This window comes from Bombina bombina, chromosome 5, assembly GCF_027579735.1.
Source record: "Bombina bombina isolate aBomBom1 chromosome 5, aBomBom1.pri, whole genome shotgun sequence".
Taxonomy (NCBI): Eukaryota; Metazoa; Chordata; class Amphibia; order Anura; family Bombinatoridae; genus Bombina; species Bombina bombina.
In genome coordinates, this window is record NC_069503.1 from 1,066,257,969 (window position 1) to 1,066,279,898 (window position 21,930).

The 21,930-nt window shown below is 38.8% G+C and overlaps 1 protein-coding gene across 1 annotated transcript in view; it reads right to left on the reverse strand.

Annotated features, from left to right (window-relative positions):
- Positions 1-21,930, reverse strand: part of LOC128661719 (transient receptor potential cation channel subfamily V member 6) — a 286,517-nt gene that overhangs the window by 191,138 nt on the left and 73,449 nt on the right. Inside the window, exon 13 of the mRNA XM_053715942.1 lies at positions 20,341-20,411. Coding sequence (XP_053571917.1) covers positions 20,341-20,411 — 71 coding nt within the window. The remainder of the gene's footprint in view (positions 1-20,340; positions 20,412-21,930) is intronic.

Consider the following 21,930-nt stretch of genomic DNA (forward strand, 5'->3'; position numbering starts at 1 on the left):
TCCTAAACCTCTGGCCTCTCACATCACTACCACTAACTAAACCTATTAACCCCTAAACCGCCAGCCCCCCACATCGCCATAGACTAAATTAAGCTATTAACCCCTAAACCTAACAACCCGCTAACTTTAAATTAAAATTACAACATCCCTATCTTAAAATAAATTTAAACTTACCTGTAGAATTAAAATAAACTATTTTTAAACGATTAATTAACTGTCAGGTTCTGTGTGAGTTCTAGTTCTGTGTGCAGTGAATCTCAACTGCAGACCTAGTGTATAAGTAGTAATAAAAGGAATTTTAGTTAGCTCCTGCTATCTTGTTACAGGAGAGTGGTTGTGAGATTCTTCAGGTAGCAGTTAATAGGAGAGAAATGCTTGAGCTAACGTAACTGCAATTACTGAGTGAGGAGCGCCTTATTCATCAAGCAGGTATTAACAGTTAGGTATAGTGTAGAGGCTTAATACCTTAATAGCAGGTTATAAGGTAGTAATTGTCCTTACTCAATGAGCATTTAGTAGTCCGGCATAGAGTTGTGGCAACAGAGGAAAAACAACAGGTGCGTTGTGCTGAGAAGGGAGAAGTGCTTGTAGCTGCAGCGGCAGCGGTACTGGAGGGTGTGTGCGTCCTGCCCAATCAGGACGCTGGATTTGCTGACAGGCTGTGTGCACGCTGAGCGGGCTGAAGGCAGACAGCCGAGAGCAGAGGGAGACGGTGAGCGGCTGGAAGCAAACAAACTGAAAGTGGAAACCAGTAAGTCGGAAGCACCGCTTCTAGTCAGCGGTTTCTGAAGGTAGTTTAACTTTGGTAATACTTCTTGTAGCAGCTGTTAGTCCGGAACTTGGAATGTGGTAGCTTGAGAAATACCACTGACAGGAATAAGTCTTTAGGTAACCCCTTTTAGTACTGGTAGGTCTTATGGGGTCAAGGCACATATGAGTGCTAGGAATATAATCCTTAAACGTTAGTAGGTTTTAGCTTTGCCGAGCGTTAGGAGTCTCTGCATCAAGGTAGCTTGGTCAGTAACTCAAACGGATTAATTGGCAGGTGTAAGGGGGAGGAGTCGCCTTATATAAGGTTTGCTTAAAGGTGCACTCACATTGACAGGAACCTGACAGATCCCCCCGTCAAAGGTGCTGCACCGCAGTACCAGCATCTGGTTTATCCGGATGATCCCTGTGGAATCGAGCGATCAGGCGAGTGGCGTTAACATTAGCAATAGGCTCCCAGGAATCCTCATCTGCAGAATAACCTTTCCATCTGATTAAGTACTGTAACTGACCATGATGTATTCTAGAGTTAAGTATGGAAGAGATCTCGTAGACACTTTCATCGACGACCACCGGAGGGGTTTGTTGTCCAGATGTCTGTTGTCTGGTAGAAAGATAGGGTTTCAAAAGAGAGACATGGAACGTGGGATGTACGGGAATCTCTGGAGGAAGAGCCAATGTGACAGCATTGTCATTTATTATTTTAGTTATCTCGTAGGGACCAATGTACAATTGAGAGAACTTCTTTGATGGAGTCTTCAGTTTTAAGTGTCTTGTTGAGAGCCATACCATATCCCCTATACGGTAAGGAGGGGGTTTCCGTCTTTTTGAGTCGTAATACTGTTTATGTTTCTTACATAAAATATACCAAATATCACAAAGAAAAAAAAATGTGAAATAAATGTGATAACAAAAATCATAAAAGGAAAACCAAATAAAGTTCTGAATAAAGGATATGTCTGTGTCCTCTGGATGAGTTTTTCAGCTTGTTAGCATTCCTCAGTGAGATCCCATAAAAAAGGAAACAGAAAATTGCAACATAGTGTGAATCTGTAATGGCACTTTGAGGAAGTAGTTGTTTTGTAACAAATGACTACTCACATTTGTTGGAGCTTTCCACTAAGCTCAAGGATATGCGCACTCCCACTTTATACTGATGGGAAAACAGTACACTAGGCAAAACTTGGATACAAATTTATTTTAAAATATATAAAAGCGTCACATAAGCCTTGATAACACCACAATGTAAGGGTACAAAAGCAGATATGCTGTAATAAATGCTTCAAATCGCCAAACTTGCAAAGAGGTAAATGGATCAGCAGGAGTGTGACCGCCGAAACCAAAACCTCTTTAGTAGCAAGACAGTAGCGCTAAGCCCCCAGGTGTCCTGGCTAGTGTAGAGACGTGATAAAACTCAATATAGAACAGTTCAGTTCCGACGTACGTTTCGCAGGTATGCTTTGTCAAGGAATGTTTGTGCGCATGTCCAAGAGTCCTTTTAAACAATCCATTGATGAGTTTCTGCCAGGTTTGTAGTTCCATCCTCCATTTTGGAAGTTGGCATTTAGGTAATTTGTCATTAAACAACTAGTATGTTTTTCAGCTTCTTTCAGTTTTATACATTTTGTTGATATATGCATAGATGTTAAGATGGATAACCAGAATTGGTAAATTATGCATTATAATGTTATAGCATTATACATATATGCAAAACTTCAAAAAACATAATCACATTGTGCCTGCAATTGGTGTCTATACTGATGGTATATGTAGGTATTTGTTGTGTTTTTTTTTTTTTTGTTTTTTTTTAACCCCTTATTGTGAAGGTATTAGTTATATCTTTTTTAGTTTAAGTGATGTTACTGACTATATGTCCTATGGACCATAATTAAACTACTAGCCTTATTATAAACCTAGTTGTATCGTAATGTTTTCAAAAATAGATTTTATTTGTTAGCATGTGGCATGTTTAAAAACATATATTGTACTTGTATGTGTTTGCGCTGAAAAGTTATGATAGGATGTTGAGGTTACTGTTTCTAACTATGTGTTTAATTTTACATTTGGGGTTCCATATATTGAAAATAAGTTTGTGAAACATTCTAAAACTACCTAGCACTGACAATATGAGTGTGGACAAAGAGAAAAAAAAAAAAAAATATATATAAATAAAAAAAAAAAAAAAAAAAAAATTATCCAGCTAATTTTCTAGATGAAAAAATAGAAGAAGTAACCAACATGGACAGGTCAGATTTATTAAAATATAAAATCAAAAATAAGAAATTCACTGATGATAAACTAGCAAATAGACTTATCTTCCAACATAGCACTCAGAGTGGAGAACTTAGGAACATCATACAAAAACACTGGGGAATCCTCACAAGAGATGCAGCATTAAATGAATTTTTAGGCGATGGACCTAACATAATTTTTAGAAAGGTTCCCAACCTTAAATTTCAACTATCCCAATGTATTAAAGAAGTAGACAACAACAAAGTAAAAAATTGGTTGCTACCATCTGAAATGGGTTTTAGAAAGTGTCAATTCTGCAATGCTTGCAAATTTATGAAAAAAACTCCAAAATTCTGTAAAAAAATCTTTTCTGGAGATAACAAAAGGGAGTACAGTATAGATCAATTTATTACTTGCAATAGCAAAAACGTAATTTACATGTTACGATGCTCATGCAATTTAATCTATATAGGGCGTACCTCTAGACTTCTAAAAATTAGGATGAATGAGCATATTTACAATATTGAAAAGGGTTATGCTAATCATACAGTATCGTCTCACTTTGATAAAAAGCACAATAGAAATGTAAAGGATTTGGAATTTCTGGGCATTAGGAAATTAGAACTGAATTGGAAGGGAGGAGACACACAGAATAGATTGGGACAATTGGAAATGAAGTGGATCCATATTATGGATAGCTTGATACCCAATGGTCTTAATAAAGATTTTGAAATCCATCACTTTTTGTGAAAGTTATTTATAAGTACAGCTACGAAGGCTATAAAATCTATATATGTCTTGTTTTATTTTTATTTATTTATTTATTTTTTTAAATTTATAATATATATATATATATATATATATATATATATTATTTTTTTTTTAAAAGGAAAGAAAAAAAAAAAAAAAAAAAAAAAAAAAAAATTTTTTTTTTTTTATTTATTTATTTATTTTTTATATTTTTTTTTAATTTAAATTTTTTTTTTTTATTTATTTATTTTATTTTTTTTATATATTTTTTTTTAATTTAAATTTTTTTTTTTATTTATTTATTTATTTATTTTTTTAAATTTAAATTTTTTTTTTTATTTTTTTTTTTTTATTTATATACAATATATGTTTTAAACATGCCACATGCTAACAAATAAAATCTATTTTTGAAAACATTACGATACAACTAGGTTTATAATAAGGCTAGTAGTTTAATTATGGTCCATAGGACATATAGTCAGTAACATCACTTAAACTAAAAAAGATATAACTAATACCTTCACAATAAGGGGTTAAAAAAAAAAAAAACACAACAAATACCTACATATACCATCAGTATAGACACCAATTGCAGGCACAATGTGATTATGTTTTTTGAAGTTTTGCATATATGTATAATGCTATAACATTATAATGCATAATTTACCAATTCTGGTTATCCATCTTAACATCTATGCATATATCAACAAAATGTATAAAACTGAAAGAAGCTGAAAAACATACTAGTTGTTTAATGACAAATTACCTAAATGCCAACTTCCAAAATGGAGGATGGAACTACAAACCTGGCAGAAACTCATCAATGGATTGTTTAAAAGGACTCTTGGACATGCGCACAAACATTCCTTGACAAAGCATACCTGCGAAACGTACGTCGGAACTGAACTGTTCTATATTGAGTTTTATCACGTCTCTACACTAGCCAGGACACCTGGGGGCTTAGCGCTACTGTCTTGCTACTAAAGAGGTTTTGGTTTCGGTGGTCACACTCCTGCTGATCCATTTACCTCTTTGCAAGTTTGGCGATTTGAAGCATTTATTACAGCATATCTGCTTTTGTACCCTTACATTGTGGTGTTATCAAGGCTTATGTGACGCTTTTATATATTTTAAAATAAATTTGTATCCAAGTTTTGCCTAGTGTACTGTTTTCCCATCAGTATAAAGTGGGAGTGCGCATATCCTTGAGCTTAGTGGAAAGCTCCAACAAATGTGAGTAGTCATTTGTTACAAAACAACTACTTCCTCAAAGTGCCATTACAGATTCACACTATGTTGCAATTTTCTGTTTCCTTTTTTATGGGATCTCACTGAGGAATGCTAACAAGCTGAAAAACTCATCCAGAGGACACAGACATATCCTTTATTCAGAACTTTATTTGGTTTTCCTTTTATGATTTTTGTTATCACATTTATTTCACACTGTTTATGTTTCTGTTGAGCCAGCTTGATATTCTCCTTGAGGAATTCAACGATCTCCGATAAAGTTCTGGAGGTCTCGTCTACATGTGGAGATGAGGTATTGAGATGTGGATAAAGATGGAATGTCGGGTGGTATCCGTAGTTGGCAAAAAACGGAGAGCACTTTATGGTGGAGTTTACGGTATTATTGTACGCAAACTCTGCCATAGGTATGTTATTTTCCCAATCATGCTGTTGGTGGGAGCAATAACAACGTATATACTGTTCTATCCATTGATTGATTCTCTCCGTTTGTCCATTTGTTTGTGGATGAAAAGCTGTGCTGTAACGATGGTCAATTTTTAAAACGGAGCACAGGTGTTTCCAACACCTGGAGGTGAATTGTGAGCCCCTGTCAGAAACTATAACAGAAGGTAAGCCATGGAGGCGTACAATATGTTTTAGGAAGAGGGTTGCGGTTTCCGTAGCAGTGGGTAGCTTGTGATGAGGGATAAAGTGGGCCATCTTGGTGAGGAAATCCACCACTACCATGATGGTGTTTGAGTGGTTGGACACTGGTAATTCCACAATGAAATCCATACCTACTGTATGCCAAGGCCTCTCGGGTATAGGAAGTGGCTGGAGTTTACCGAAAGGTTTGGACCTTTCAGACTTGGAGACCGCACAAACCTGACAGGATTTGATATATGTATCGACGGTTTGGTGAAGATTTGGCCACCAGAAGTTTCGTGTGATAAGATCACTAGTTTTGCGAATACCTGAGTGGCCTGCGAGAGGAGAGTCGTGGTGTTCTCGTAGTATCTCCTGCCTTAATGTAGGTGGTACATATATTTTGCCATGTACATGTTTAATACCTCTGGAATCAAGGTGCTGTAGGTCCTTGGAGAGAGTGGTGTCAGCTTGTTGATGAGAACGCAATGTGGATGTAGCAAGTCTTGAAATACCCAAGAACTGTTGGGGATTTAGGATACTTGAGGGCTGTGTGGAAAAACTTGGACGCTGTAAATATCTAGAAAGTGAATCTGCCTTCCCGTTTTTATTCCCAGGTCTGTAAGTGATTAGGAAATTAAATCTGGTAAAGAACAGACTCCACCGAGTTTGTCGGGCGGAGAGCGTTTTACAGGTCTGAAGGTATTCCAAATTCCTATGGTCGGTGTAGATGAGTATCGGGAGGATGGTTCCTTCTAAGAGATGCCTCCAATGTTCCAAGGCAGACTTAATGACCAGAAGTTCCTTCTCTCCGATAGCATAATTTTGTTCAGCAGGGGTCATCAATCTAGAGTAGAAGGCTACAGGATGTATGGGTTCTGAAGGTGATGTGCGCTGTGATAGAATTGCCCCCAGGGCATATTCAGAGGCGTCAACCTCCAGAATAAACTGGAGTTTTGTGTCCGGGAACCGAAGGATGGGAGCAGTGGTGAAACTACGTTTGAGGGAACAAAAGGCTTTTTCGGATTCTGGGTTCCAGAGGAAGTGATTTAAGGAGCCAGTAAGAGTACTGAGGGGCTTTGCAATCTTGGAAAATCCTTTGATAAACTTTCGGTAAAAATTAGCGAATCCGAGGAACCGTTGGACATCCTTTTTACAAGAGGGTGTGGGCCAGTTGAGGATGGCTTCGATTTTGTCATTTTCCATTTTCACACCAGAGGAGGATATGTTGTATCCAAGGAAGGTTATTTCTTTAGAATGGAATGAACACTTTTCTAACTTGGCATATAAGTGGTGGGTCCTGAGTCTGCCTAAAACCCAACGAACATGTTTTTTATGTTCTTCTATGGAGTTAGAGTAGATGAGGATGTCGTCTAAATAGATAAAGACGCATACGTCCAATAAGTCCCTGAAGATGTCGTTGATAAAGTATTGGAACGTAGCAGGGGCGTTGCAAAGCCCGAACGGCATCACCAAATACTCATAAAGTCCGTATCTTGTGCGGAAAGCGGTGAGCCACTCATCCCCCTCCCTGATCCTGATCAGGTTGTACGCCCCCCCTAAGGTCTAACTTGGTGTAGACAGTTGCCCTACTGAGGCGTTCCACCAGCTCGGAGATCAAAGGAAGGGGGTACCTATTCTTTTTGGTCCTCCTATTCAGCTCACGGTAGTCAATAATAGGGCGTAAAGAATTATCTTTATTCTTCACGAAGAACATCCAGGCACCTGCCGGAGAAGTGGAGGGACGAATGAATCCCTTCTTCAGATTTTCATCCAAGTAAGCCTTTAAGTGCTCCAGTTCAGGCTGCGAGAGCGGATATATGTGTCCATAGGGAATGTTTGAGCCAGGTAGCAATTCAATAGGACAGTCATATATCCTGTGTGGTGGCAGAGACTCTGCCTGCTTTTTGTCAAAGACATCCTGGAAATCCTGGTATTCCGGAGGTATTGCTGGGTTTGATATATGCAGTATATTCTGGTGGGGGTAGCAGGTATCACTGCAGTATGCAGAATCCAAGTTCACTTGTAAAGACTGCCAACAGATTGAGGGCTGATGTTGTTGTAACCATGACAATCCTAACACTATAGGGAATAAAGGGGATGGAATGACATCGAAGCATAGAAACTCAGTGTGCCCCTTACCTATTGTGACCTTAAGAGGAACGGTGTGGTGTGTGATAGGCCCAGAGCTCACCATGGTACCATCAATAACACGTATAGAAACAGGTACTGCTTTCACACACAATGGAATTTTATTTTTATTTACAAGAGAAAGGTCAATGAAATTTGCATAAGCTCCAGAATCAATGATTGCTTCCGCTTGAAGGGCCTGGAGGTCCCACTGCAAGGATAAGGGGAGAGTACAGTAAGCAACATCAAACACTTTGTTGGTTAAACAATTTCTAGTGATTGTTAACTTACTTCTTTTCTGACGTTGAAGCAAAGGACAATTTTTTACTGGATGAGAGGGAGATGCGCAATACATACAGAGATCTTTCTGCTGTCGACGGTGTCTCTCTTCAAGTGTGAGTGGGCCTTTAGTAAAACCGATCTCCATGGGAACAGTTGTATCTTTTATTCCATGAGATGTGGAAGAGAATCTTTGTGGACCTTCTGACTGTTGGCGTTCAGAGCGTCTCTCTCTGATCCTGCGATCAATCTGTATGGAGAGGTTCATGAGAGCTTCCAAGGTATTGGGCAATTCAGTACGGGCTAACTCATCCTTCAACATATCAGATAGTCCCAAGCGATACTGGTTTCGTAAAGCAACCTCACTCCATTCAGAGTCTTTGATGTACAATTTAAATTCTGAGAGGTATTCCTCCACTGGACGTCTGCCTTGTCTGAGAGAACGCATCTTAGCTTCCGCTGTTAGCTGTTTTTGAGTATCTTCGTAGAGCAAGCTCATTTGTGTGAAGAAATCAGTCAGGGAAGTAAGGGTCGGATCATTGTTTTCAAACAGATTGTCAGCCCAAATCCTAGCTTCTCCAGACAGGAAGGATATTACCGTCATAACTTTTAGTCTCTCTGTTTGATATGTCCTTGGGCGCATCTGAAAAAGGAGATAACAGGCGTTCCTGAATTGCCTGAAATTCTTCCTGTCACCAGAGAATCTTTCAGGTAGGCAGACCTGAGGTTCAGGTGTATTATCCCTTAAAGCTGCCCTCAAGTTGTCATTTTGTATTTGGAGCTCTCTGAATGCCTGTGATAATTGATCTACACGTTGAGTGAGATTATATACCACGTTGGGGAGGTCTGCTGGATCCATATTTATTGGCCAATTAATATGTCAGGTTCTGTGTGAGTTCTAGTTCTGTGTGCAGTGAATCTCAACTGCAGACCTAGTGTATAAGTAGTAATAAAAGGAATTTTAGTTAGCTCCTGCTATCTTGTTACAGGAGAGTGGTTGTGAGATTCTTCAGGTAGCAGTTAATAGGAGAGAAATGCTTGAGCTAACGTAACTGCAATTACTGAGTGAGGAGCGCCTTATTCATCAAGCAGGTATTAACAGTTAGGTATAGTGTAGAGGCTTAATACCTTAATAGCAGGTTATAAGGTAGTAATTGTCTTTACTCAATGAGCATTTAGTAGTCCGGTATAGAGTTGTGGCAACAGAGGAAAAACAACAGGTCCGTTGTGCTGAGAAGGGAGAAGTGCTTGTAGCTGCAGCGGCAGCGGTACTGGAGGGTGTGTGCGTCCTGCCCAATCAGGACGCTGGATTTGCTGACAGGCTGTGTGCACGCTGAGCGGGCTGAAGGCAGACAGCCGAGAGCAGAGGGAGACGGTGAGCGGCTGGAAGCAAACAAACTGAAAGTGGAAACCAGTAAGTCAGAAGCACCGCTTCTAGTCAGCGGTTTCTGAAGGTAGTTTAACTTTGGTAATACTTCTTGTAGCAGCTGTTAGTCCGGAACTTGGAATGTGGTAGCTTGAGAAATACCACTGACAGGAATAAGTCTTTAGGTAACCCCTTTTAGTACTGGTAGGTCTTATGGGGTCAAGGCACATATGAGTGCTAGGAATATAATCCTTAAACTTTAGTAGGTTTTAGCTTTGCCGAGCGTTAGGAGTCTCTGCATCAAGGTAGCTTGGTCAGTAACTCAAACGGATTAATTGGCAGGTGTAAGGGGGAGGAGTCGCCTTATATAAGGTTTGCTTAAAGGTGCACTCACATTGACAGGAACCTGACATTAACCAACCCTAACTATTATATTACAATTAAATTAAACTAGCAATTAAATAAACTAAATTACATATTAAAAAAACCTAACCCTACTAAAATTATTTAAATATACTATTAAAGCTAATTACAAATTACTAAATTACCCAAAAAAATTAACGCTAAGTTACAAAAAATAAAAAACTCTAAATTACGAAAAAACAAAAACTACATCATCAAAAATAAAAAAGAATTACACCTAATCTAATAGCCCTATCAACATAAAAAAGCCCCCCAAAATAAAAAAACCTAGACTATAATAAACTACCAATGGTCCTTAAAAGGGTCTTTTGTGGGGCATTGCCCCAAAGTAATCAGCTCTTTTACCTGTAAAAAAAAATACAAACAACCACCCCAACAGTAAAACCCACCACCCCCCCCAACCAACCCCCCTAAATAAAAACCCTATCTAAAATAACCTAAGCTCCCCGTTGCCCTGAAAAGGGCATTTGTATGGGCATTGCCCTAAAAAGGGCATTTAGCTCTTTTACTGCCCAGACCCTACTCTAAAAAAAAAAACCACCCAAAAAAAACTTAAATAAACCTAACACCAACCCCCGATGATCCACTTACAGTTCTTGAAGTCCCACTTAAAGGATCCATCCAGCTGGCAAGAAGTCTTTATCCGGGCGGCGAGAAGTCTTCACCCAGACGGTCTCTTCAATCTTTATCCAGCCGGCAAAGTCTTCATCCAGACGGCATCTTCTATCTTCATCCATCCGGCGTGGAGCGGGTCCATCCGGAAGACATCCGGCGCGGAGCTCCACTTCAATACGGTCGCCGCCATAAACTGGAACTTGAATGCAAGTGACATCATCCAAGATGGCGTCCCTTGCATTCCTATTGGCTGAAAGGTTCCAATCAGTCAATAGGATTAAAGCTGCTAAAATCCTATTAGCTGTTCCAATCAGCCAATAGGATTTGAGCAGCTCTCATCCTATTGGCTGTTCCAATCTGCTCAAATCCTATTGGCTGACTGGAACCTTTCAGCCAATAGGAATGCAAGGGGTCCGGGAGCGGCAGGATAGGGGTTGAACATTTTAGTATAGTGGTGGCGTTTAGTGACAAGGTATAAAGTTGGTAAAAAGCTGAATAGAAGCGAGATCGAAGACTGTTAGTTAACAACAGTCTGATGCTCATCGCCCCGTACTTGGTGCTCGGCTTTTTGTCTGCTTTTTTAATAAATATGGAGATCGTATTCAGGTCCGCGGCTGCGATGTTAGGCGATGTTAGGCGAGTGTATTGGTGCCGTTGAATTCAACAAATTTGACGGCTTGATAGATATCCCCCCTTGTATCTATGCCTCTGCAGGATGCCCCTTTATCTCAGTTCTTTTGACAGACTTGCATTTTAGCCAATCAGTGTGTGAGTGAGCACTCTGTTATCTATATGGCACACATGAACTAGCGCTGTCTAGCTCTGAAAAAACGTCAAAGTTCACTGACATAAGAGGCGGCCTTCAAGGGCTTAGAAATTAGTATATGAGCCTACCTAGGTTTAGCTTTCAACAAAGAATACCAAGAGGACAAAGCAAATTTGATGATAATTTACATTAGCATCTAAAAGTAAACCCCAGATTATTTTATATATGCATGCACAGTCTAGTAAAAACGTTCCAGGTTATATATTGAAATAACCATGTTTGCATTTTTTGGCAACCTTAAATTCAAATCAAATTCAAAATGTAATTCCCCATAAAGGTCTAGGTTAGAAGTGGAGTGCTAACACCGCCTAAGTTAAATCAATAGCGCTCCTATTCTTGCGCTTGTATTATAAGTTGAAAGTAAAAAGTATGAGACTCTGGCGTGCTATATATACACATAGCTTTCAGCTTGTAATTTGAGCAGCATTTAGCATAGCCACGCCGTCCAGTGAAAATATAGGGTGTGCTAAAGTGATGTCGGCCGCACTAAACATTCTCTGGTTATCCCGTTTTACCATGGATTTGTAATACCAGATTGCACGCTAATCTTAGTGCAGTCCTGTGATATTGATAGCGCCCCCTGCAATATCAATAGTGCTCCACTTGTAATGTAGGCTTAAACGTTTCATTACACATCATTTAAAACCTTTGCAATGCACTTTCATTAATTATTTTGCTGGCTTTTTCTATATTTTTAATCTTAAAATGATATTGTTTGCACCCCCACCCCCCGAGAAGCTGGAGTGCATTTTGTTGTATGCAGATCCCTGACACTCCAACATACTGTTAAGTGATTGGCTGATATGTGCAGGAGCATATTTATCTGTTCCTAGAAGGTCACAGCAAAAGAACTAAGCTGAACAACAGGCCTTTCAAACCAGTGCTTCCCAGGTTTGGAAATCTATACACATTTTTTTCGGATACAAAAATTGCATTTATTTTTATATGTAGCTCCCTAGCAATGCAGTGAAAAATTGTTATGCATAGATAAATAAATTAAAATAATGAAATAAATAAATAAAATAATAAAGTTCTCTATTGTCTTCCTCACACCTCACTACCTGCCCACGACCCTATCCCTTCACATCTAATACCTTCTCTGTCTTCTACCCTCAATCCAGCTCTTACTCACATATTCAACCTATCCCTTACTACCGGTTCATTCCTAACTTCCTTCAAACATGCAAAGGTCACCCCCATCCTCAAAAAACCCTCCCTCAACCCCAATTCTGCATACTACCGCCCCAAATCACTGCTTTCACTAGCTTCAAAAGTCCTGAAAACTAGTTTTCGATCACCTAACCCACTTTCTGTCCTCCAACTCATTGCTTGACCCCCTGCAATCTGGCTTCCGTCCTCAACACTCAACTGAGACTGCCCTCACCAAGGTTACTAACGATCTTTTTTCTGCTAAAAACAACAGCCACTACTCTATACTTATCTTACGCAACCTGTCTGCTGCCTTTGACACCGTTGACCATCCCCTTCTCCTACAGACTCTCAGCTCCTTTGGGCTCTGTGACACTGCCCTCTCCTGGATCCACTCTTATCTCTCGAATAGATCCTTTTCTGTCTCATTTGCTGGCGACTCATCCTCTTTACTGCCTATGTCTGTTGGAGTACATCAAGGCTCTGTTCTGAGTTCTCTACTCTTCTCTATTTATACTTCCTCACTGGGTAAACTTATCAGTAGCCATGGCTTCAACTACCACTTCTATGCTGATGATACTCAGATCTACCTATCCACCCCTGCACTCTCTCCTTATGTCCTTTCTCACATCAGCGACTGCTTATCTGGCATTTCTTCCTGGATGGCCTCTCACCACCTAAAAATCAACATGTTCAAGACTGAGCTCCTTCTAATCTTCCCCCTCAAATTCTACTCCAGTTTCTAACTTTTCTATCACTGTTGGCGACACCACTATCTCCCCATCACCCCAAGCCTGCTGCCTACTAGGAGTTACACTTGATTCCAATCTGTCCTTCATAACCCACCTCCAATTGCTCTTTTCATCCTGTTGCAAACACCTACGCAATATCTCCAAAATGTGCCCGTTTCTGAGTGCTGAAACTACTAAACAGCGAATCCACTCCCTAGTAATTTCCCGACTTGATTACTGTAATAACTTACTATCTGGCCTCCCTCTCTCCCACCTCTCTCCCCTTCAATCCATCCTAAATGCCTCTGCTAGACTAATCCACCTCTCCCGATGCTCTGTTTCTTCTGCACCTCTCTGCGAGTCCCTTCACTGGCTCCCCATTCACAGTAGAATTAAATTCAAAATTCTCACCCTGACCTACAAAGCCCTCACCAATGCTGCCCCACCCTACCCGTCCTCACTTATCAACAAATATACTCCTGCCCACCGCCTAAGATCCAACAATGACCTGCTTCTTGCATCCTCTACCATCACCTCCTCTCATGCTAGACTACAGGACTTCTCTCGTGCGGCATCAACCCTCTGGAACGCACTTCCTTGAGCGGTCAGACTTTCCCCTAACCTCTCCTCCTTTAAACACTCCTTAAAGACCATTTTGTAACAAATTAATTCTACTTTCCTAATAGTTCCCTCTTCTAACCCCACACTAACATCATTATCACCTTTGCAGTCCCCACCGCCTGTTTCTCAACCTCCTACCCATCTAGATTGTAGGTTCCCACGGGAACAGGGCCTTCAATTCCCCTTGTATTTGTTTGTTTAATTTTGTCCGGTGTCTTATATTGTATCACTGTTGTACTTTTATCTTTGTACCCATGGACAGCGCTGGGGAATCTGTTGGCGCTTTATAAATAATAATAATTATAAATAAAATCTGATTGCAAAAGGACAGAGTTGCTTGAACGCTTGAGCTGCACATCATTTTAAAAATGACTCATTTGCATAAAAAATTTGACTCAAGTGAGTGGTTCTATTAGTATATAAAAGCATAATTCCAAGGGGACCCTTTATTGTTATTATAACTAACATTTATCTTTATAGCTCCAACATAAGCCTAATTTCCATTAAGGTGGTAACGTTTGGAAACTGGTTGTAACATTAAAAATTGCCATTGGCCTAGTTTTCATTTAGGTGGTAAATTGTGGAAACTGATGGTAAAAACATTTATCTCCATAAAGTTTATGAAGATTTTCAATGTTACCACCAGTTTTCAAACCTTACCATCTCAATGGAAACAAGGCCATATTCTGTAGGGCTTTGGCAAAAGTGCACTCATCTTACAAAAAGAGAAACAATTCACTTTGAATTTTGTATTATTAGTACAAATTTCGCAGTGCTGTTTTCACGTGCACTGTAGTTCTATTACAATTTCTACTTTAGGCATTAAAAAGATTATTTTCCTTTACTGAATTTAATTTGCATTTAAACTTGACAAAATCAATAATACCAACATGATTATTTCAATATAAAATCTGTAAAGTTTTTACTATGCAATAATTGCATCCAGTCCTGGACCAAAAAGGATTTTTGTATAAATACAAAGGGAGAAGCGCTCAACCTGGGAACGAACAATAGCGTAATAGCTTGTTCTATGGCTAGTTACCACCCAAGAATCAGCCTTTTTTTGCTCAACATGTGCCTTTCACAGAGAAGAACTTTCCTGTAGCATATCAGTCGGATCCTGACGTAACAGTACAGTCCAGCACCTAAATACCAGGCAATCCCTCTCTGAATGAGAGAAATAGCAAAAACCCAGACGTATGTTTGGACCTAGTATGGGCCGCCATACTAGTGCAGCCATATCCCTCTAGGAACACTGAGCAAAGGGTCCACGTCTGGATTCCCGCATCACACTTAGGGAGACTTCCCTAAGAGTCATAATTTGAATAAATAAAAAGGGAGAAGCGCTCCTGGGTGGTAAATCGCCATAGAACTAGCTGATGATCTGTTGTTCGTTCCTGATAGAGCGCTTCTGTATTTGTATGCAAAAAGTATTGGGATAAAGGTCTAGTCTAAGGGGCCAATTTCTCAAGTGCCAGGCAGGCATGATTCGCTGTAGCAAATCATGTCCGCCCGGCATCGCTAAATGCTGACAGCGTATGCGTCTTGTGAAATGCTTGTGCAATGCCACCCCTTGCACATTCATGGGCAATCTGCGTATTTGTAATCGTATTTGATCGTGATGATTACAGTCCGCTGCTTCTTAACTTCAGTTTTCAGTGTAGTCAGCAACATCCGCTGTTTGTTAAATCCGGCCCTTGGAAACTATGGGCTAGTTTCCATTGAGGTGGTAATGTTTGGAAACTGGTGGTAAAAACATTTATCTCCATTAAAGTTTATGACAATTTTTCAGTTTTTTGATACTGCATACAAATATCCTATATTTTCTGGTTGTATTGTAATAGACTGAGAAATAATTATATATGGTCATTATACCATTGCTACAACAACAAATCTAATGGTGTCCTGAGACTTTTGCACAGTACTGTATATATATATATAGTAACAAAGGAGAGCACTCATATCATATCAGTCTGAGGAAGGGGATACTCTGTCCCCGAAACGTCACTACTTTCACAGTAAAAGATTTTTCATGGAAAGACCAGAGAGTGCCAGTCTTATGTTCAGTTTTATATATAAGACTTTGTGGAAGAACACTATTTATTCTTTTTTGGTGCACTTATAGCTTAGCAGACCTTGGGGTTAGCTCTTAAAGGGAAAGTCTACACCAAAATTGCTTTTGTTTAAAAAGATAGATAACGCTTTACTACCCATTCCCCAGCTATGCACAACCAACATTGTTATATTAATTTACTTTATATCATTTAAACCTCTAAATGTCTGCCTGTTTCTAAGCCAGTATAGACAGACTCTTATCACATGCTTTTTTATTTGCTTTTCACAACAAGAGACTGCTAGTTCATGTGTGCCATATAGATAACATCGTGCTTTCTCCTGTAGATTTGTGCAGGACACAGCACTAATTGGCTAAAATGGAAGTCAATAGATAATAAATAAATAACCATGCGATAAGGGGGTTTTAAGAAGAGGCTTAGATATAAGGTAATCACAGAGGTAAAAAGTGTATTAATATAACCGTGTTGGTTATGCAAAACTGAGGAATGGTAATAAAGGGATTATCTATCTTTTAAAACAATAACAATTTTGGAGTAGACTGTCCCTTTAAATAAAAGACACATATAAATCTATTAAGTGAGGGATTTAGCAGGGCCACGCTATCCGACCTCTAGATGCAAGCGTTCCTGAGGCTTTAGCTCGAGCACTAACATTTTACTTTTCAGTTGTTATATGGAAGTAAAAATGAAAGTGCCATGGATTACATTTTGGTGTTTATTCCAGTTTACTTAAATGATCAAATTGTGCGCACTGCGCAGTCTTTTATATGAACACTTTCGGAGGCACCAGCTCCTACTGAGCATGTGCAACAGTTCACAGTGTATACATATACGAGTCTGTCGTTTACTATGGGACACCTTTTGCAAACTTGGGGACAATTTAGCAAAACACATATATAATCTGAAGCAGCACTATAGGGGATTCCCATTCTGTGATAAATAATTTCATCATTAACAAGTTTCCTACTACTCCTTCAGCTTAATAATTCTACTTAGGAGAACCTATCACCTAGGAATGGCTACAGCTGACAGTACACATGAATAAACAAGAGCTATAACGTGCTCAGTTGCACTTGTTGACAGCAGCAGTGATCATCAGCTCCTGGGAGGTGACAGTCACATGTCCCAACCTGCCTGCATACACTTGGAGGTTATAAATGGTAATACAAATATTTAAAGGGACAGTAAAATCCAAATTATATCCCTCATAGAAAAAGGTTAATTATGCAATGTAAAAAAATTCACTGTACTGTTATTATTTTAATGTAATTTATCTCTGCAAATTGTGATTTTCCTACTAACCTAAAAACCCTGGAGTGTATCCTGCAGGATTCTAATACATGACCCTGCAACATTCTGTACAGTGATTGCATGGTCAGTGTATAACCTCATTTACACCTAACTGCCCCCAGTACAGGAGATTAGGTTTTTTAAAGGGACATTTCAGCCCAAACTGAAATGCATGTCAATGCATTTCATTTTTTGATAGAAGTATTTTTGCAATATATTTACATAGTCAAAAACGCTTCTAGTAAAATCTGTCAGTGTTTATAGTGTTGAGCTTTTAGTATGAACATGAGACATAGCTAAATGAGAGTAAAAGGAGCACACTTAAATTGTATCACAGCTGACCTCATTCAAATGTACCAGTTTCGGGATTCATTGTGGTCAAAGTTCAAACAAACTGGCTCTATGAACGATCACTGTGTATATAGACAATGGCGAAATATATGCACTAAACAAACAAAATTGGCTAAGGCGCAATATTTCTGTGAAAATCTGCACAATAATATATCTAACCCTAGAAAGTTTTGGAAACTCATAAATAACTTACAAAATCCACCAATCCACTCCCAACCCTCCACTGTCAATGTGGATAACCAAACCCTGCAACTCCCCTTAGAAGTAGCAAATGCCTTTAACAATTATTTTGTCGGATGCTCCACCACCCTGATTGACAAACTAATTAATGGCACGCATCTTGAAACTAGAAATGTGGATCAGTCCCCACTAAAACAGCAAAGACCCAATATAGAGAAGTTCAATTTTAGACCTGTACCCATCAATGTCGTTAAGAAACACCTTAATAATCTAAAAATGAAAAACCAGTCTAGACCTGATCAAATCCCAGCAATGCTGTTGAAGCTCAGTGCGCCGGCAATTGCTAAGCCTGTCACAACCCTAATTAATGAATCCTTAATGTCTGGATACATACCCAAGCTGCAAAACTGCAAGAGTAGTGCCTATTCATAAAAGTGGGGAGTTAACCTTGGTTTCTAACTATCGCCCTATATCATTGCTCCCAGTATTGTCAAAATTTTTAGAAAAATGCGTCCATACGCAATTATGCGAGTATTACCAACTTTCTAACTATCTGACCCCTGATCAATCAGGTTTTCGCCTGAATCACTCCACTTCAACTGCCCTCCTAAAAGTTTGCAACGACATCCAAACTGGCATGGAACAAGGAGAACTAACTGGAGCTATTTTCCTTGATTTTGCAAAGGCCTTTGACACAGTGGACCATGACATACTACTGCTCAAACTAAAAAACTCTGGTATTGCTGATCGTCCGTTAACCTGGTTTCGATCATATGTATTGGATTGATCACAATATGTCTCCATTTCTAACAGCGACTCCCTCCCTCTCCCAGTCACGTGTGGTGTTCCCCAAGGTTCCATTCTCGGCCCCCTACTATTCACATTATTTATAAATGATCTACCTAATTTCTGCAAATCCTCAACTGTACACATGTATCTATGCAAACAATTCCGATCTGCAGCAGCTTGAAGCAGTGCTCCAAGACCAGTACACAGAGGTAGAAAAGTGGATCTCAAAAAACAAACTCTTCCTAAACACTGACAAAACAGTCACAATGATCTTTCTAACGAGACCTAAATTACACAAATTACAAAATTCCCATCTACGCATTAAAACAAAATCCAATTGCACGCTGACCGCAGTCCACTCTTGGGTATGTTGTTAGACCCTAATCTATCTTTTGGCCTCTACATAGAAAAACTTGCATCTAAACTTTATCCAAAACTAGGTGCCCTGTACAAAAAACAAATCCTGCCTCAGCCCTACAGTAAAAGAAAAGATTGTACAGCAAATGCTGATGCCTATCAGGGATTATGGGGACGTAGTATACGCACCTGCACCGCAAACTCATCTTAATAAACTTAATACGTTGTATAACTCGTTTTGCCGCTTTGTGCTACAATGTAACTACAGGACCCACCATTGTGACATGCTAAAATAACTAAACTGGCTGACGCTGGAATCCAGACGCACCCTCCATCTTTCCTGCCTTGTGTTTAAGAGCCTTTCTAGGAAGCTCCCACCCTACCTGAGCAGAATGCTCTCCCTGGCTATTCCCACCTCCTATAACCTCCGATCCAGTACCAGCACATTATTTAGTTTGCCTCAATACAAAAAGAAAGCAGCTCAAACCTCCTATTCCTACAGAGCGCCACAGTTATGGAATGACCTCCCTCACACTTTCAAACCTTCCCCAAGCCTAATATCCTTTAAGAGATCCCTCTCTGTATATCTCAAAACAGAATGCACCTGTCATGGTTGATTATATATTTCCTACCTGTTCTATGTTAATTTTTGTATATATTGTGTATTGTTATTGTTTTTGTATTTTATTGTACCCTATTGTATCAAACAATGTTTTGTGATCCCAGGACATACTTGAAAACGAGAGAAATCTCAATGTATCCTTCCTGGTAAAATATTTTTATAAATAAATGCACCAGCATTTTAACAATGTATCTGCTCAGATGCCTGGCAGAGATTTGTATCAGGTAAATCAATTAATCGCCTGCACAATACAATGCAGACACACTGTTCAAAACGTTACTGCGTGAAGAATATTTAGATATGCTTCATGTGCACATGCACAGTAAAAGCTCTCACTTAAAACAGTGATAGCTTTTACTAAAAGCATTTTTGCTAATTCCAAAATTGTTATTGCAGATTTTGGTTTAAAACCCCCACAAAACAACAAATGAATTACATTTGATCTACAAATTGTTATTTAACATATACAAAGCCAAATGAATAAAACATATACTGTTTTTTTAACCAATCTTTTCTGTAATTATGTATCCAATGTTGCAGTGATTCCACCTTATACGAGTGCGGCTGACAATATAACAGAGCAATAATGCCATAGAGAAATGCACAAGCAGTTTTCGAAACTATGTAACAACATATTACTTTGATGTTCTGTCACCAAATCACTGATATAGAAACAACATAAATCTCTAAGCACTTTATCACTGATAAAGAAACAACATATATCTTTTTTTATGTTCCTTTTGTGACTGTCACCAATCACCATCAAATGCATACAAGGACCACACGGAGATATGTAGGACAGAGCAGTAATGCTCTATGGCCCATATTAGATTCCTGCCTTCGGGGTTAAGCTGAACTACTTATCAGGACAACCCCCCCCCTCTTTTTTTAACCAGGCAGCTGTTCTTACATACCAGAAATCCTTGAAATAAGCAGCTCGTTTTCCCATTACATCTTCAATTCCTTTTTCAAGGTATTCTTTTTCCTAGATAGAGAAGATAAGTGCATTGTATTTATTGATAAAGTGTAAAAGTTCCTATGATTATTTTAAATAGACGCATTTTTGCAATATACTTCTATTAAAAAATATTTCTAGTAAAAATGATTACTGTTTCAGCAGCATATGCTATGTGTGTCTAGAGGATGAAGATTCAAACACCATGCCTGTTCAGAGAGCTGGCGGTTGTTTGTATTCTAAACAAAGCGAAAATTACACAGCAGCTAAAACTTCAATACTTTATTATAAATCCTTAAAACAACGGAATAAATCAGTAACAGCGACAGCATCCAAGGTTAAAACAAGTAGGTAGCCTCTAGCGTCTGATGCATTTCGGCATTAACCTTATTCATAGACAATTACTAGTGGCTACAGTCACCTGATATATACACTCTTAGATTAACCCCTGCCATGCCGTGGCTAAATCTTAAAGTGCCCCTGAGTCTAATGTACATACTATAGATAGTCCTATATGGAAAGACAATTGGCTTGCTAAGCAAACTAATAAATTGCCATAATGATAAATAAATTAGTATGAATAATCCAAAATATGTTTATCGGTGTATTAGCTCACAAACACTTTATCATCTACATCAATATGTACATATAAATATGTATCACAGCATCATCAAGTTTAGAAAAACAAGTCTTAATGGACCCCACTTGACAGACCATATGTATCATTTGTCAAAATAATCAATCTAAAAATTAAAAATGTATAATATACATGGAATTAAATCCCATGGGTAACCTGGTCTGTAGTTTATGAATCCAAAAGACTTCTCGCTTTTCAAGGAGGGAAGTTCTACACCCCCCCCCCCCCCTTTTAGGTGAAAACTGCTCAATCACAATCACGTTAATTTTGCAGCATAGGTTGTGTGTATTGCATCAGTTAATACTAATTTGGGCCATGCAAGCCACTGCTGACTCTCTCCGAAGGTATAGTGCTTGAATACTACTGCATGGGCACTTACAGCATATGTGCATATGCTGCTGGAAAAACAGTCATACCTTTAACTAGAAGCATTTTTTGCTAAAGGAAGTGCATTTCAAAAATGCTTCTATTTAAAATGTAAATGCACCCATGTATATTTAAATTTAATTTTTCTTTAAAGTACCACCAAATTTCATAGTGCTGGGTGCACTTCCTCATAGTAAAGTTACAGATACATAGAAAAGACTAAATAAAACAAATACTCTTGGTCGATTTAAAAGGAAGTAAAGTAATGGGACAATATATTTGTGTCAGGAAAACAAACAGAGGCAGGAAAGGAAGGATCTAGTAAAATCAACAATGTACATCAGAGAACTTAAAAGTCCCAAAAGGAAGAGTGAGAAGATGAGGGGAAAATATGTGAAAATGTCTACGCACATCAAAGAACATAGAAGGTACCAAAAGGAAGATGCATAGATTAAAAGGAAACTCAAGTCAAAATTAAACTTTGATGATTCAAATAGACCATGCAAATTTAAACAATTTTCCAATTTACGTCCATTAACAAAATGT